The sequence below is a fragment of the Pogona vitticeps genome, chromosome 1 (assembly GCF_051106095.1).
Source record: "Pogona vitticeps strain Pit_001003342236 chromosome 1, PviZW2.1, whole genome shotgun sequence".
NCBI lineage: Eukaryota > Metazoa > Chordata > Lepidosauria > Squamata > Agamidae > Pogona > Pogona vitticeps.
Window position 1 is genome coordinate 123,773,687 of NC_135783.1, and position 18,742 is coordinate 123,792,428.

The following is an 18,742-nucleotide window of genomic DNA, read 5'->3' on the forward strand; positions in this document are numbered from 1 at the left end:
CTGGCTGAGGTTTCTGGGAGTTGTAGTTCAAAAACACCTGAGTAACAAAGGTTAAGAACCACTGGGCATCTGTCTGTGGAATCTGGTTGGGAATTTGATTCTCCACTGTGCTTCCATGATGGAGGCTGGACTCAATGATCCAGCTCTGCAGTTCTAAGAAGATATAATAAGTCAAATCAGGATTGTGTAAGTTACATAACAAATCTTACAAGGTGGTGTGTGAAGAATTGTTCCCAGCCTGTGGCCCCCTTCAAATGTACCAAAGCCCCCAGGGGGCCTTATGGTTGTTATAAACAACCAGTTAGTAAAGATATTGTAAAGTGTGAAATACTGGTGTACAGCTTCAGTCACAAAGTTCTTAACCATCTGTATGGACCAAAATTAGTTGCCATAGCTATTCCCAGTAGAGAGAGGGCCACATTATACTTCTCTGCTATATAGCTGTTAAAGATTAAGAGTCTGTCCAGAAAAACAGAGGAGGCAATCCTTATTAAATATTAGAAAGTAGGTTCAATACACAGGGATTTTAAAAATAACAATAGATATTTAAGAGCCAAATGCTCAAGGTCTTCTGCCTAGATAGGAAAATTTCCTGGTTGGGCCTTGTCCCATACTTAGTTTTTCAATTTATAATATTAAAAAAATCTGAAACAAAAAGCTTATGGAAAATAAAAATTAATGTTAGTCCTATTGTGCTACATTACTATCTCTAGTGTAGATTGTTAAAAAAAAACAATTTAAAACACATTAAAAACATGCTACTAATATGGTTACCTGTTACCTAACCTTATTTTCCCCAATTTTTCAAAAATTTTCCCCTAATTTTTTTTAAAAGAAGTCTTTCTATCAAAGTAATGAAGAAATGTATGATTTTTTAAATTTTTTTTGTTAAGGTCATATGAAACAAACACAAGCCAAACAAAATTGTCACTCCTCCCTCATCCCTGTCCAAGCTGCTATTTTCCCTGGATGGAAACATGGGCAGACTATGCTGACCAGCAGTGCCACCGCCTCCTGTGGTTCAGCCCTCCCCTTCCCATCAGCCAGACAGGAAAGCAAAAGGTCAGCAGGATGGGCAGGAAGTGAGAAAGTGAAATGCAGCTCCTGCTGAGCCCAGAAAAGGCTCCACAACATAGCATGAGAGCATAGCCATCTGAGAGCTTGGTGAAATTATTTTAGTCCCCCCAAACAACATGGCCCCCAGGAATGCGAGCTGAGGGATTCTTGGAGTCATCAACCAGTTTTCTGTGCAGGTCCTTTGGGGCAGGTGGTGAGAAAGAAGCAGTGATCAGCCAATCAGCAAGCTGCTAACATCCGCAGCCCCAACAGAGATAGTTTGGGGTCTGCTGACTGATCTAATTTTGCAAGCCAGAAACTTATATGGATGCTTCCCACTCACAATCCCCAATTTGTGCTGAAAGGTGTAGAATCTCTTTGGCCGCAGGGGCTGAAATTCTGTTGGGAAAGGGACACATTCTAGTGGGGTGAGGGAGACTAAGGGCATGGCCAGATGTGATTCTTATTCACTTGGACGTTTCCCCACCAGGTATACAAAGTACATCTCAAAGCTATACATGCCTGCTCAGGAGCAATAACAATCCGCTGACTGTCATGTTCAAAATGATGCTGCTGAACAACACAGAACACATCCAGAGGAGAGTGAGCAAGATGGTAAAGGGTCTGGAGATGAAGCCCCATGAGGAACCTTTGTAGGAGCCGACTATGGCTTCAACTAGAAAGAGATTTGTCCAGCAGTTTGGTCCAGTTTGAGGACAGGCTAATTTGTTCCTTTTCTCGGTGACACACAATATAAATGCCATTGCAAACCAGCCCACCCTGATGGACGCCTGCCATGGGTTTTTGGGTCCCCACCAGGAGTAACTTGTTTTACTTTGTTTTGTTTTAATTTCCGGGAGAAGTTGGTGCAGATAGGACCATTTTCATTTGGTTGGAGCATGTGTAATTGCTGGGATCAAACAAAGAGTCTGGCTGGCTATTCCTTTACGGAAGCTGCTTATTCTTGAGAAATGGGAAGCTTCCTGGCCACTTAACCTTTAGAGGGAGGGGAGAAGAAGTTTTGCATTTCTTTTAAATTGTTGCAAACACAATAAAAACACATTTTAAAAGCCCTTTAAAAGCATGGATGATACATTTTTGTCAGTAACAATAAAAAAAGAAATGGAAAATGTCCACTCTTTTCCCCTCTAAAGGTGAGCGGTAGGGAAGATTTCCATTTCTCAAGATTATTAAGTAGTTTCAGCAAAGGGACAACCAACCAGCCATTCAATGAGCTTGAGAAACTGAGATTCCAGCTACAATTGTTTGTTTGCATCTTATATTCCCTAAGGTCCACTTCCCAAAATCTCATGTAGGGAATATTGTAATTATGTTTACTTATTTGTACCCCACTTTCTCTCCAAGGAGATCAAGGCAGCATACGTGGTTCTCCTCTCCATTTTTATCATCACAATATGCCTGTGAGAAAGATGGGACTAAGAGGTAGTGACCACACTATCCCAGTGCCACCCAGTGAGTTTCATAAGAGAAGGGATTTGAATGGCGCCTCCCTAGTCTTAGCCCAACATCTGTCCACTATATCCAGGGCCAGCCCTATCATTGTCCAAAGGGTGACAGTCACCTCAGATAGTAAAACAGAAAGAGCAGCGAAGCCACCACAACACAGTGTTTACTGCCTTCCCACATGACAGCAAAAAAAAAGTCCTGATATTGTTCCCACCCCCCTATGTTCAGTTCCAGAATTGCCAGCCAGCATCTTTAGTAAGATCTGGCTATGAGATATCCTTTAGGATTTTATTTTATTTTATTTTGGTCCACTTCTCCTGCTGTGCTTTGTCTGGGAGGATCCTTTGCAACACTATCTTATTGAAGAAGATGTCTGGTCACATTGCAACTGAACAGTACAATGATAAACAAGGGGAAGCAAGGCCAGGGTTTCTTGAGATGCATGTAAGGTGTGCCAATCCAGGTACGTGGAGCAATATGTACAATAGAGGCGTAGAAGAACTCTGTGGCAATGTGTCGGGGGCATCAGTTCACTTCGCGTAGCCTCTACCGCACCAGATCTAAGAGGAATGTCCAGTTAGGTAAAATGTTGCTTCATGAGGTGAACTAATAATTGAACGGTTGCCCTCTAGATGTTTTGACCATGAAAGTTACAGGTGGTGGGAGATGTAGTCAAACACTTTTGAAGTATACTGTGTTGTGGAAAGCTATGCACACCCAGTTTTTGTAGCTGCAAAAATCCCACTGAGTATACAAAGAAGCTATCATACACTTAAAACTGCCCCCTTCACTGCCATTGTGGTTGATTTTTTCACCACGCTAGTCTCTCAGCAAGACATACAGTATGTCAGCTGTTGAAGACAATCATACATGCATGCTATTAACTCATCATAAAGGGGGAACTGAATAAAGATAAGCAGAAGAACGTGGTTCTGTAAAGACATGTTCCCATAAGGATGATAACATCTTCTCTTACATGCACCCATATACAGTTTGAAGAACATGGTACCTGAGACTGTTTATGTTGAGTGGCAGGACTGTAGGGAGGCTCAGGGTGGAAAGGCAACTGTGGGACATTCTCTTGTCCTCTGGACTCACTCCTGGCAGACACACAGGATGTTTCTAGGATCTTGGATCTTTCACCTCCAGAGCCATTGCCTAGTGCAGTTTTCGTGTCTTCATCTGAGTCCGTAAGAAAGACAAACTCAGCTTTGAAAAGATCATCTCTGTCCATTTTCTGCCTGCTTCTGTGAGGCTCTTTGGGTTGGAAAAGACTGTGGCCACTGTTTATGCACCCGGAAGCGTCACTCTTTCCCTTCTCTCCACTTCCTAAGGCCTGCTCTTCAGCAACTGTTTTATTCTGTTAAACAAGAATAAAATAAAAACCATTGAAATGAATATTTTGCTAGCCTTATCTTCCTCACCAACAGAAGATCCTGTCTTGCAAGCTAATGGATCCTACAGCAAATTGGAAATGAATGCACCCAGCATATCAGGGCTCTGGGAAGATGGGGAATGTCAGAGAAAGAGCAAGCTTTGGAAGGGGGGCAGGGGGGAGGCGTCTTATAGAAATGGTGGCGTTTCCACTATTAGCACCTTCTCTCTTCCACCAGCGCAGGCAGAGTCTGTCTGATTCGCCCCCTAAAAAGGAGTACACATGTCCCTTTCTGGCCACATAAAGAGAAGGACTAATTCACATGATATCAAGAGCAATGCAACAATGGGGTGTAGGAGGCAGGTGCAGTGGAGCAGAACGGGGCATCAAGCATTATTTAAAAAAAAACATGTGAGAGTGACTGGATTCTGACTGTGGGCTGGGCAAAAGCAAAACAATGGATCCCACGATAATCAGAGGAACAAATCTGGGGCAACCCCCCTATCTATCAAGAGAACAAAAGGGCTTCAAAAGCCAGAACATTCCCTGGGCAGAAAAAACAAAAGGATATGCTGTTGGGGAGCTTGACTGTACTGGTAAGAGTAAGCAGTTCAGTACAAAACATAATTGTTCTGTTGTTGGGACTCATTTTCTGGATGTTCAGAGTCTGCTGCTTAACTCCTTGAATGCCAGAAATAGTCACGCTGGGGCTCCCACACTGGGTGTGCATGTGTGCATGTGGAAGCTGTCAACATGTTTGCCTTGTATTTTCTAGATAGATCCCATAAGGAACAAACTGAGTACTTAACCCTCACCGATGCCCTTGTTTTATAATTTCTGCTATTCATGTCCTATGAGAACACAATTACTTTGGGAAATGAGTTAAGGAATTACTAAGATAACGTCTTTGGTGACTTTAAAAACAGAACCATAGAGATAACCAGAAAGACATTCTGTTTCCTTCAGCAAAGCACACTTGGAAAATATTTCAGATATAACTGCTGTTTCAAGTGTTACATTCGTAGCATGCAAAAGTTGTAACTTGTTAAATATCCTCTCTGGCTTTATTTACGTTTCTTTAATTTTTCCTTTTAATCACAGTCATCGGGTGTGCATGCTATTTCTGACTGAAATACAATAGTTAAGTTGCAACTAGGGTAGGCCCACTGTATCAGTGAGGATTTGGTGACTCCTCCTCCACAAGTTTCATTGATACAATGGGCCTACTCTAGTTACAACTTAACTATTGCATTCCAGCCAATGTGTATCGCTTCCAACACCTTCTTTTTCCATTTCTGCAATTGCAGACTGAATTACATGTATAAAAAGGCAGATAGCCGTTTCACAATATTCTAGGAGTCTCGTGGCATGCTCACGACCTGGGGTTCAATCTGAGATAGCCAGCTCAAGGTTGACTCAGTCCTCCACCCTTCTAAGGTCAGTAAAATGAGTATCTGGCTCAGTGGGGGGGGGGGCAATGTGTAGCCTGCATAATTAACTTGTAAACTGCCCAGAGTGTGCTTTAAGCCAGTGGTCCCCAACCTTGGGCCTCCAGATGTTCTTGGACTTCAACTCCCAGAAATCCTGGCTAGCAGAGATGGTGGTGAAGGCTTCTGGGAGCTGTAGTCCAAGAACATCTGGAGGCCCAAGGTTCAGGATCACTGCTTTAAGCGCTATGGGGAGGTATGTAGCTAGGTGGTTCTTTTAGAGTAACATGTAGTTTAGCCCCATGTCTTCCTTTCTCTTCTAGCTTAGATTTGTTTTGTTACTTTGCCTGTTAGACCCAAGATGTCTGGAACTTTTTCTTGATTCTGGAAAATCCACTTTGATATATCCTTTGGACCACGTAGTATATGTTTTAACTCTGCTCCTAGATTAAGTGCATTCATCAGATATTGGCCTACCTGAGAACAGTGTACATGTATCCTTTTGTCCCACATGTTGGCTGGGCCAGAGTTTACTGTTACATGCATTTGTTCTGCATGGTTACAACATCTGTATCAGAATCATTTAGGCTTCTCCATTCTGCCTTTGGAAAATCCTTTGTTTGCAGTCACTACGCCACTCAGTGGAGTTGCCAGCTCAGCAAAATCCCGGGAGTTTAGAGCCAAAACCTGAGAGCAGAAATGGCTCAGACTTTGTGATGTCACAGAGGTGGGAAAGGCTTGGGGCCAGGTGATTTTTGAGAAAAGGCACAGGGAGAGTCTAGATAAATGGGTTCAGAATCCAAATGTAACTTAGCTAACCAGGCAATAGGGTCACACAGACCTTGACACATCCAACCTGATATTCTCAAGTTGTGCTTGAATATAGCTATCAATCACTATCTGGAAGAACAATAGGATACATATTTTGGGGCAATTTGCATGTTTCCCCCCTCTTCCTAACCTTGGCTCTTGCAAATCAGTACAAACACAGAAAGAAGTAAATATCCTACTCTGTTTCTGGCATTTTCCTGGTAATTCTTATCCGCAGGTTCCCCTTCAAGTCCAACAAGAAATGCTGGGGTATCGGCAACGTGGAACTGAGTTGGCAGTGTTCCGAAAGTGGGAACAAACGTAAACCTCAGGAATCCAGATTCGGAAGGAACCTATAATATATATATATAATAAGTTCAATTAGCAAGGAACACAAAGTACTGCTCTGTGCACCAAAAGAGGCAGCAGCCATTTCACTGAAGCAAACTGTTCTAAATTATTGCCTCTGAAGACCATGTGAGTGTATTCATCTCCATTTTTTCTCATATTTTCCAGTTTGCATTGACGTCTTCCACGTATTCAAGTTTAATTTGCCCATTTTTCTCTCAGTGTTGTAAACAGGAAGTGTGTTTCAAGAGATTTTGCTCTAATTTGCAGGTTATCTGCCCAAGCGTTAGGAAACTGGAATAATTTATGCTGCTTGTTACTTGGTTGGATCATCCATTTATTTGTAACTTTTACTTAGATTGTTTGTATCATCGATATAAATTGACAAAATTCTCTATATATTTTTGCAAACATTTGATGGCAACTTTATGTTTATTTCTTTATCTTTTAATTAATGTTTTTTTCCTCATTGGCTTACATCTGCAGATCCTTCTCTTTCTCTGCATTAATAACACAGAAAAGCATTGTTGGCTGGTGGAAAGAACACATGCTTATCCCTACATTGGTCATCCTATATGTAATGTATTAATACAGAAATCATTCTGCCGGTATACAAATGAGTTATTTTGAGTATACAAATGCAAAATTAATAATTAGAGGCTATAACGAAAACTGACCCACAATCCAATCAAACGATCATAGTATGAATTCAATATAAATCCAAACAAAGATGTTTAAATGTATGTGCTTTCATCTGAGGAATGCTGATCATAGGGGCTACATTTCCCTAAAGCTCTTGTCTGTTTACTGTGAACTACAAAAAAATATAGGTGCTTCTCTAGAAAACAGCAGTCCTTGATCTGAGAAAATTGGGAGGGAAAGAAAAAAGTAGCAGAAAGAAGGGCAGCCGGGCATCAAATCTCTATGGCAGGGACAGGAAAAGTAAGGGGCTGACCCCTGCTGCCATCTCACTGCTTAATTTGCCATGATGCCTCTGAATTTGGGTGGCATGGGCACAGCAAAAGGATATAAAATGTGCAGGAGAGGACAAGCCTTTCTTTAAAGCAGAACTGTGATTCTGACAGGCTTCTGCATTGTTCTTTTTATAAAGGCAGCTTTGGTCCTGCTCCTCTATCACCAAAAGAGCCTCGTGGCGCAGTGGTTAAAACGCTGTACTGCAGCTAAAACTGTGCTCACGACCTGGGGTTCAAATCCCAGGTAGCCGGCTCAAGGTTGACTCAGCCTTCCATCCTTCCGAGGTCGGTAAAATGAGTACCCAGCTTGCTGGGGGGGGGGGAATGTGTAGCCTGTATAATGAGATTGTAAACCGCCCGGAGAGTGCTTGTAGCGCTATGGGGCGGTATATAAGTCCAATAAAGAAATAAATAAATAAAATTTAGTGTTGCGGCAGTGGAGTGGGAGCAGGGACTGAGTCCCATGGGCTCCACATTTTCCTTCCTTTTTAGGTGAAGGCTAACAAAGCTGAAGAGGGGAAACCCCATCAGAAGAACCGAGGAATTCAGAGGCACGTGGGAGGGAGAATGCACAAGGCCTGCAATTTGGACAGACACAGGCCACAAATGTTATTACTGTGCTGAAGTTCACAGAGACCAGGCATGGCATTAAGGCAAGGATGTGGTTTATGAGCCAGGTCCTCTCAAAGATGCTTGGCCCAACCTGTGATCTGGAGAAGGCAGGAGACAATCAGGGCCTCCTCACAATCCTCACTGTCTGGTTCAGCTCACTGGACAATGGCTGGATTTGCATCTAAGCAGAGTGACTGTATGTCCTCTTTCAAGGGAGATAGTCCTCTATCTGAAAAGCCAGGGAACAGTCCTTCTTTTGAAAATCTCTTCCATTCCAAGGGTGGCTAAGTTCAGGTTGATTTAAAGATAAAGAACCTGATGCTCCAGGAAAACTGGACTGAATCCACAATGATTCCTGTCATGTCACGTGATGCCAAGCCCTACTGCAGTTCAAAATGGCACTCAGTGTAGTTCTTTTCTGCTCCTAATATTCTCCTCACAACTAATATTGGATGGTACAGGACTGCCTATTTTTTTCTTACCAGTTGTCTGACAGCCCCTCTCTCCCCAACCTGCCACCTTCCTCGCTCTTCCCTCAACCACCATTGTTTCTTCAGTTGTTTTCCTCTCTTGCACATTTTCTTTCTCTGATCACACATTTAACTGGTAATTAAAATGGCACATGAAAGATTTGCGTAAGCATGTTTTTAAAAGAAAAATTAAAAAGGGGGGTAGGAGCAGCACAGGACATTCCCATCATGTGACATCACACCCAGCCCTCAACATACCCACACTGACAGTGTGCACATTTACTCACACCGGGTTAAAGCAAAGTTAGAGGCACTGCAATTTAGACATGTGTTACGAGCTGGTCGATCATGTTTGCAGCTAACCCTCAGCAAATTCACTTTTTCATATTTTGTCACAAAAGTGTAGCTCCAGTCTTGAGGGGATCTTGAGGGACCCTCATGGTGCAGTGGTTAAACTTCAGTACTGCAGCCAAAACTGTGCTCACGACCTGGGGTTCGATCCCAGGTAGCTGGCTCAAGGTTCACTCAGCCTTCTATCTTTCCAAGGTTGGTAAATTGAGTACCCAGCTCACAGGGGGACAATCTATAATAAAATCGTAAATACCTGAGAGTGTGTTAAGAACCATGGGGTGGTATATAAGCAGCACACTTTGCTTTCTCCTTCTCCTTCTTTTTGAACTCAGGGCCATAGCTAGAGTAAAACAAACAAACAAACAAAAACACCAAAGTGCCTCGTGGCGCAGTGGTTAAATCGCTGTACTGCAGCCAAAACTGTGCTCACGACCCGGGGTTCAATCCCAGGGAGCCGGCTCAAGGTTGACTCAGCCTTCTGTCCTTCCGAGGTCGGTAGAATGAGTACCCAGCTCGCTGGGGGGGGGGGCAATGTGTAGCCTGCATAATTAAATTGTAAACCGCCCAGAGAGTGCTTGAAGCGCTATGGGGCGGTATATAAGCAGCACGCTTTTGCTTTTTTGCTTTTGCTTATATACCACCCCATAGCACTTAAAGCACTCCCCTTCATGGATTGCTGCCTTGTCGTGACGAAGGGGCTTAAGTAATTCAAAGAAACTATGGGCTCTCCCGTGCAGGGACACCCAAGATGGACAGGTCATAGTGGAGAATTCTGACTAAACGCAATCCACCTGGAGCATGAACTGGCAAGCCACTCCAGAATCTTTGCCAAGAAAACTCCTTGAATAGAAGCAAAAGGCTAAAAGTTATGATACTGGAAGATGAGCCCCTCAGGTTGGAAGGCGTTCAACATGCTACTGAGGAAGAGCAGAGGACAAGTACAAGTAGCTCCAGTGCTAATGAAGTGGTTGGGCATAAGCTGAAAAGACGCTCAGCTGCAGATGCGCCCGAAAGGGAAAGGAAATGCTGCAAAGAAAAATACTGCATTGGAACTTGTAAAATCTATGAACCTTGATAAACTGGATGTGGTCAAACAGGAGATGGCAAGAATAAACATTGACATCCTGGGCGTCAGTGAACTAAAATGGACAGGAATGGGCGAATTCAATTCAGACAGTTATCATATCCACTGTTGTGGGCAAGAATCCCACAATAGAAGAAATGGAGTAGCCCTCATAGTCAACAAAAGAGTGGGAAAAGCTGTACTGGGATACAATCTCAAAAATGATAGAACAATTCCAATACGAATTCAAGGCAGACCTTTCAACATCACAGTAATCCAAGTTTATGCACCAAGCACAAATGCTGAAGAGGCTGAAATTGACCAATTCTATGAAGACTTACAACACCTTCTAGAACTGACTCCAAAGAAATATGTTCTTGTCATTATAGGGGAATGGATTGCTAAAGTAGGGAGTCAAGAGATAAAAGGAACAACAGGTAAGTTTGGCCTTGGAGTTCAAAATGAAGCAGGGCAAAAGCTTAATAGAGGTTTGTGAAGAGAATAAGCTGGTCATCACAAACACTCTTTTCCAACAACACAAGAGGCGACTCTACACATGGACATCACCAGATGGGCAATACCTTAATCAGATTGATTATGTTCTCTGCAGTAAAAGATGGAGAAGCTCTATACAGTCAGCAAAAACAAGACCTGGAGCCGATTGTGGCTCTGATCATCAGCTTCTTATAGCAAAGCTCAAGCTTCAACTGAAGAAGGTAGGAAAAACCACTGGGCTAGTCAGGTATAATCTAAACCAAATCCCTTATGAATACACAGTGGAAGTGAAGAATAGATTTAAGGAACTAGATTTGGTGGACAGAGTGCCTGAAGAACTATGGATGGAGGCTCCTTCTTGGCTGACTGTGTCCAGAGGGTGGTGCTGGGGGACAGTTGCTCTGTCCCATAGTGTTTATATCATGGAGTTCCTTGGGGCTCGATACTGTCCCCCATGCTGTTTAACATCTACATGGAACTGCTGGGAGAGGTCATCAGGAGGTTTTGGCTGAGGAGTCAGCAATATGCTGACGACACTCAGCTCTACCTCTCATTTTCCACCAATCCAGGTGAGGTGGTTTCTGTGCTGAATTCGTGTCTGGACCTGATAATGGACTGGATGAGGGTTAATAAATTGAAACTCAATCCAGACAAGACAGAACTGCTGCTAATGGGTGCTTCACCAGACAGGCTGGAGGGCCATTTCCCTGCCCTGAATGGGGTCCGCAGCTTGGGGGTGCTCCTGGACCCCAGTCTAACTCTGGAAGCCCAGGTGGACTCAGTGACCAGGGGCACGTTCCTTCAGCTGCGGAAATTGTACCAGCTATGACCCTATCTGGACAAGCGGAGTCTCATGACAGTTATGCACCCACTGGTAACATCTCGTATAGATTACTGCAATGCACTCTACGTGGGACTGCCTTTGAAGACAGTCCGGCAACTGCAACTGCTTCAGAATCAAGCTGCATGGCTGGTGAGTGGTGGGGCCACTAGGGGACACATCAAGCTGATTAAACACAATTACATTGGCTACCAGTTGCTGCCCAGGCCCAATTCAAAGTGCTTGTTTTAACATATAAAGCCCTAAATAGCTTGGGCCCTGGATACCTCAAGGACTGCCTCCTTCCATATGAACCTACCCGGAAGTTGAAAGAGCCGCCCCTTAAGGAGGTAAGAGAGATGGCTTGTAGACAAAGGGCCTTTTCGGCAGCTGCCCCAGGACTATGGAACACTATCACAATTGAGATTCATCTGGTGTCAACACTGATGACATTTCAGCGCCAGGTCAAAACCTTCCTGTTCCGGAAGACTTTTAATTGAAATAGGATCAACTGTGGGTCCTGATGGCCATTTTAAGAGTATATATTTTAATTTTTTATCTTTTTTTACTGTATTTTAATTGTTGTAAGCCACCCGGGGACGTTTGGATAGTGTGGGCAGCATATAAGTTAAATAAATATATAAATAATAAATAAACCATCCCAAAGAAAAAGAAATGCAAGAAAGCAAATTGGCTGTCCAACGAGGCATTACAATTAGCAGAGTAGGGAAGGATAACCAAATGCAAGGGAGATAGGGAAAGTTACAGAAAATTGAATGCAGACTAGCATTCAATAGCAAGGAGAGACAAGATGGCCTTCCTAAATGAACAGTGCAAAGAAACAGAGGAAAATAACAAAAGAAAAAACCAGAGATCTGTTCAAGAAAATTGGAGATATTAAAGGAGTATTTTGTGAAAAAATGGACATGATAAAGGACAAAAATGGTAGGGACCTCACAGAAGCAGAAGACATCAAGAAGAGGTGGCAAGAATACATAGAGGAATTATACCAGAAAGATCTGGATGTCCCAGACAACCCAGATAGTGTGGCTGCTGACCTGGAGCCAGACATCCTGGAGAGTGAAGTCAAGTGGGCCTTAGAAAGCCTGGCTAACAACAAGGCCAGTGGAGGTGATGGCATTCCAGTGGAACTATTTAAAATCTTAAAAGATGATTCTGTTAAGGTGTTACACTCAATATGCCATCAAGTTTGGAAAACTCAGTAGTGGCCAGAGGATTGGAAAACACCAGTCTACATCCCAGTCCAAAAGAAGGGCAGTGCCAAAGAATGCTCCAACTATTGTACAATTGCGCTCATTTCACACGCTAGCAGAGTTATGCTCAAAATCCTCCAAGGTAGACTTCAGCAGTATGTGGACCGAGGACTCCCAGAAGTACAAGCTGGATTTCCAAGGGACAGAGGAACTCGAGACCAAATTGCTAACATGCGCTGGATTATGGAGAAAGCCAGAGAGTTCCAGAAAAACATCTACTTCTGCTTCATTGACTACGCAAAAGCCTTTGACTGTGTGGACCACAACAAACTATGGCAAGTTCTTAAAGAAACGAGAGTGTCTGACCACCCTGTCTATCTCCTGAGAAATCTATAAGTGGGACAGGAAGCAACAGATAGAACCAGTTATGGAACAACTGATTGGTTCAAAATTGGGAAAGGAGTACGACAAGGCTGTATATTGTCTCCCTGCTTATTTAACATATATGCAGAATAAATCATGCGAAAGGCTAGACTAGGTGAATCCCAAACCGGAATTATGATTGCCAGAAGAAATACCAACAACCTCAGATATGCAGATGATACCACTCTGGTGCCAGAAAGTGAGGAGGAATTAAAGAACCTCTTATTGTGGGTGAAAGAGGAGAGCGCCAAAAATAGTCTGAAGCTCAACATAAAAAAACCAAAAATCATGGCCACTGATCCCATCACCTCCTGGCAAATAAAAGGGGAAGATATAGAGGCAATGACAGATTTTACTTCCTTGGGCTCCATGATCACTGCAGATGGTGACAGCAGCCATGAAATTAAAAGACACCTGCTTCTTGGGAGGAAAGTGATGACAAACCTAGACAGCATCTTTAAAAGCAGAGACATAACCTTGCCGACAAAGGTCCACATAGTCAAAGCTATGGTTTTTCCAGTAGTGATGTATGAAGGTGAGAGCTGGACCATAAAGAAAGCTGACCACCGAATAATTGGTGCTTTTGAATTGTGGTGCTGGAGGAGACTCTTGAGAGTCCCCTGGACTGCAAGCAGAACCAACCTATCCATTTTGAAGGAAGTCAACCCTGAGTGCTCACTGGAAGGACTCATCCTGAAGCTGAGGCTCCAATACTTTGGCCATCTCATGAGAAGAGAAGACTCCTTGGAAAAGACCTTGATGTTGGGAAAGTGTAAAGGCAAGAGGAGAAGGGGACGAGAGAGGATAAGAGGGTTGGACAGTGTCATCGAAGCAACCAACATGAATTTGACACAACTCCAGGAGGCAGTGGAAGACAGGAGGGCCTGGCGTGCTCTTGTCCATAGGGTCACGAAGAGTCGGACATGACTAAATGGCTAAACAACAACAAGCAGAACCTTAATGCATTAGGTGCTAGTCATCTATGAAAAGTTGTGGTCTTTTTTAGAAATTAATGAAGCAGTGTAGTATGTTCATCATCATCATCTGAAAACTGCAGAGCTGGAAGGCCCTAAAAATCAACAAGACCAGTTGCTATCAAGGTGGCACACCAAGGAACTGAACTCCCAACATCTGGCTCCACAGCCAGATGCCTAAACCACTGAGGTTTCTGACTTAACAACAAATATTTGTAAGAATAGTCACAATGCCACAGCTGAGAAATTAGAAATCATGTTGCCCAGCAGATTGCTTACAATGGACGTCCTCCTCTAGGATGCCTTTAAAAGGACCCAGTACAGCCTGATGTTGGGAAAGGGGGGGGGGAACCATAGAAATAAACCCAATTTCATACCTGTTATCTGAAAAAAGAATTTTAGTGAAGAACTTCTTTTCGCATCACTCTGTTCTCTGAGGAAGCGGAGACTATGAAAGTACTGCATATTTGCTCTCGAGCCTTAAAGACGATGTTCTACTTTAAGTGGGCACTCTGCGGGTGGTTTTAATGGGATATTCTGGAGTCGGCAGTTTGTGTGGGCATGAGAAGAATTTGGGGGCACAAAGGCACAACTTGTTCAGCTAACACTTGACACTGTGAAAGCAGACCTCCTTCCTCGTATAGATACAACAATGAATGGTTTCCAATGGGTAAAGAAGTGTAGATTTCACTACTTAAAATATAATACTAAGAACGTTTATTTTCTCCCTATTTGTAAAAAATATATGTACTGTGTGGATGATAGAGTGCAATGAATCTACTTGTGCTCAGAAACATCTTCAGCGCTGCATTGCTTATGACTGTTTAGTATATGTTCAGCTGAAGAGAAGAACATTGAGAACTTTGGAGAGTGGGGAAGAAAACAATTTTCTACACTATTTTAGCTTCACCACATGGATTGCTGTTAAGAGGTGCACTGGGTTCTCTATAAAAGTGCTGCCTCCACTCCCTGATGCTCTGATGATTACTTAAGGTCATCTCTACATTATCTGTCATTTTCTGAAAGGAGACAAGATACCGGCTCATCTCTCTTTTAAAAATTTTGCCCTCCTGCAAATGGAAAGCTTAATCCTGAACCAAAGTCCTCAAGATGCGTGCAACTGTTGAATGGCCTTTGCCATGAACTCTTTTTTTGTCTTCCTCTGTGCCCGCAGTCATACTTGCCAGTTCCCTGGTAACCTTAAACCCCTAACTGCACATTAATCAGCCTATGAATTTTGTTGCCCTAGTGCACTGAGATGGGAGGCAAGCTGAGTGAGGACCATGTTGCGGAGTTTTGAATTTTTAGTAAAATTCCTATTTGCTATGCAGAAGTACAGAGAGCCACAAAGGAGAATAGCTACAAGTTCCCCAGAGTCCATCCCTTTCTCAATAGCTGGCACTAAAAATTTCAGAGACTGAGAGATGTGTAGGAGGAAGAATTTCAAAGATTACTTGAGTATGCTGCTTTCTTTAGTTCACACATTTAGCAACCAACTGAACAGATCAACAGCAAACAAATAAGTAGCATTAACAGAGTGAAGAGAGGGAAAGAGCACTTAACAGAGAGGTGGGGCTCTCTTTGAAATCAAAGGCTGGAAGGAACTATTGATTAGTGCTGGATAGACAGACGATCGCCCCAGCCCAGATAAGTCCCTCCCAGTCACACAAAGCATGAGAAGTTGCTAACAAAACTCCAACAGTCCAAATAGTCTCAAATCTAGGAGATGGGTGAACAATTCATAGGAAAGGGACACAGTCTGGTCCCTTTTTTTCTGGTCTCATTCTTCATATCTCTAGGCAATGCCAGGAAAGAAGCTTACCTGTAGCCTTCAGAGAGATAATGCTAATCTGTGTACCATATACACTAGCTGTGGGGAAATATATGGGATGAGGGCCATGCTGTTCAGTACCATTTAGCCCCAAAGCAGTCTTAGCCAATACTTGTAGTATGCCAGGCCAGCCATGAGTGGTTGAACCAGATCTTTGTGGTCTTGAGATTTCACACACAGAGAGAGACACTGTCTTGTTTACACAATACTAATCCTGATGAATCAATTATTCTCTGACTTGGTCTAATAGACTGTAAATTCTTCTGTTTCTTTGTTCTTAACTCCTAGCTCATGTCACAATAATAACTATTAAGAGGTGGATGTACTTGAGTGACACACTGGAGTAAGTGTTGCCATAAGTAATAATTGAACTGTGAGCATTCTGAGCCCTGAGCAAGATATTGTTAACAATGCTGGCCCTCTTGAATCTCTATACAGTATGGTTGTATAATAGCACCTTCTCCTTCCTGGCGACGTTTTTAGTAATTCACCAACTTTAGGATCCAGAATACTTATACTGTAATGTGAAGAAAAGGTGCTTGTGGGGGGGGGCAATTCTTTACTGAGTGAATAAATAGATGAATCAGATCAAGCCCTCGGCTTGAGCTTGGTGCATGGTGTGAAAGTTTTAAGATCTATCTTAGAATTTTCTTTTATGACTTGCTTTTATTAAAGGCTCTGAAATGTGAAAAGAAATATCTGCTCATTGAATTAGACTGACAATTTGACAGACAATGAGACAGAATCTTCCGCTGCCTAGAACATTTCTGCATTTTGCCTACATGAATACTTGGGAGGTCACTGGTCCGTGGCACGCATCGCACTGAATTCAAAAGCACATATTGTATTTTCCATAGAAGTGGGGAAGGGAGAGTTTATTTACTGGAATGCTGTTTTGTTTTGTTTTTGCATGCAGTTCTTATTGGGTAGTTCAGACTAATCAACTTTTATGAATAGCATTCATCTCAGAGGTTGAATATAGGCATATACACCTTTGGTACTGGAACAAAACAGTTAGATGTTGGTGCTTTTCACAATGGAGATCTGCTACAGATCATTGCTAATGAGGAACAATGTTCCCATATCATCCTGCCTGTGTACTGGAGTCATCTTCAGTGATTCTCTGTTCCAGATGCTGTGCCATCTGAGTGAAGGCAGATGGTGATTATAGAGAATGCCTCTTTGATGATGCCACCTGGAGCCATAACCAGCTATCCTGGCATCCAGGATAAGCAGCACAAAATGTACCCCTGAAATGTTATAGATTGATATGCCGACTCCCTGACACAGAGGCCCAGTCTACCTTCTATCTGGTTAGAACATCCCTCTCTTTGGATGCAGCCTCCTCTTCAAGGTCCAGGCCGCACCCACTAAATTTGACATTCTGGGGCAAAGTCCCAGTTGACCCACCCTAGTTCCAGCTCTGGTGGCACTCTGTATAGAAATGTTCCACTCCAACTAGAGCTGTTTGTTTGTTTGTTTGTTTGCTTGTTTGCTTGTTTGTTTGCTTGCTTGCTTGTTTATACATACCCTGCCTTTCTCCTTAAAAGGACCCAACATAATATCTTCCGGGTGCCAGATCAAGATGAGTTCATTTCCCCTGGCTTTCAAATGGATTTTACTATATTCATGACTATTTTAAACTGTCAACAACTGACTATTTTAATCTGTCCCATGGGGTTCCTCTACTACCTATATACTCTTCCCCATCTCTTGAGTTTTTTAACAGTCTTCACACGCCCCACCTCTTCTCCCTGCTCCCTTCTGCTCATGCCTGTCATGTCTTTTCTGTCACCTGGAGGAATGTTTACAACCTAACACCAAACATAGGCCATAAACCATTGCATGTGAGATGTAATCAAATACCCAAGCCTCTTAGAGCCAATGAAATTTAGTATGACTTTCGTGTGTAATTGGTATTTCATCCAGTATTTCATTTTTACTCCACATGTCTGATGAAGTGGACTTGTCCACTTTGTTATATTTTAGTCTTTAAGGTGCCACATGTTTTTCCCCTTTTTGTTTTGTTTTGTTTCTTTGGATTTTGCCTGATAAAATTTAAATATATATTCTTCTTTGATTTGCATGTTTGTCTTATTTTCCCCCCCCCAAATTGCATTAAACCCGGTACTAGGTGATATACAAGTCTTATTTAATAAATAATAGATATGTATGCGTGCATGTTTATCAGTGTCTGGCGTGCTCTAGTCCATGGGGTCACAAAGAGTTGGACACGACTTAACGACTAAACAACAACAGCATATTTATCAGTAGGAAACTGATCCAGTCCAGAAGTGCATCCACAAGAACGATTCATAACAGAACACTAGATCCCGAAAGATCCCTATGATTTTATAGAAAGGAGTATCTTAAGATAGGGTTGGGAAATCTTTGGTCCTGGTCATGCCCCCTGACCCTCTGACACAGCTGGTGAGAGTCACCGACCCAAAAATTGGGGAACCAAAGACTGTCTGTCCTTGTTCTGAGGCCTCTCAGCTGGATAGCATTAAGGAACCTGCTCAGATTCACAAAGGGAAAAACAAAACAAAGAGAAGAATCGTGTCATATTCAGATGCTGATCTATATATTGTATACAAATGGGGGGGAAATGACATGTTCCCTAAAAATTTAAACAGGGTTCTGATCCAAGAGGGGAAACGTTGTGGACCAATGTCCTGTGTGCCTACTGAGTTTTCTGTCTTAAGTGCTGCTCACTGTGGATGGGTAAATACAAGTTGTCTGATCTGCCTCCTTCTGGTTCTTTACCTTTAAAATGGGCTTTAAAGTCGTTCAGACGGAGGATGGTCCACTGGCAAGCCTTCCAACAGTAGACAATCTTTCCCAGAAGAAGCTATATGACTATCCTTCGTCTGGCTCTTAGGGTAGTACAACCTTTGGCAAAGACAAATGTAGAACATCAAGGGTTTTTCCCTTCTTCCTTTCCTAACACTTTGTGGGTTTTTTTTAAAGCCCATGTAGAAACACCATCAATATCTGTGAAGATTCTCAGTCATCCAGGTGAGGGACTGAGA

General features: G+C 42.8%; 1 protein-coding gene across 17 annotated transcripts in view; it reads right to left on the reverse strand.

The window, feature by feature from the left end:
- The window catches only part of MLIP (muscular LMNA interacting protein), a 73,351-nt gene that overhangs the window by 35,516 nt on the left and 19,093 nt on the right, over positions 1-18,742 (reverse strand). For 11 of the 17 annotated variants that reach the window (XM_078386485.1, XM_078386477.1, XM_078386479.1 and 8 more), the window contains exons 2-3: positions 6,336-6,488; positions 3,533-3,883 (exon numbers count right to left, since the gene is read on the reverse strand). In XM_078386485.1, the coding sequence (XP_078242611.1) occupies positions 3,533-3,883; positions 6,336-6,488 (504 nt within the window). The remainder of the gene's footprint in view (positions 1-3,532; positions 3,884-6,335; positions 6,489-18,742) is intronic. The other 6 variants (XM_078386484.1, XM_078386481.1, XM_020781793.3 and 3 more) reach the window with 1 other exon arrangement.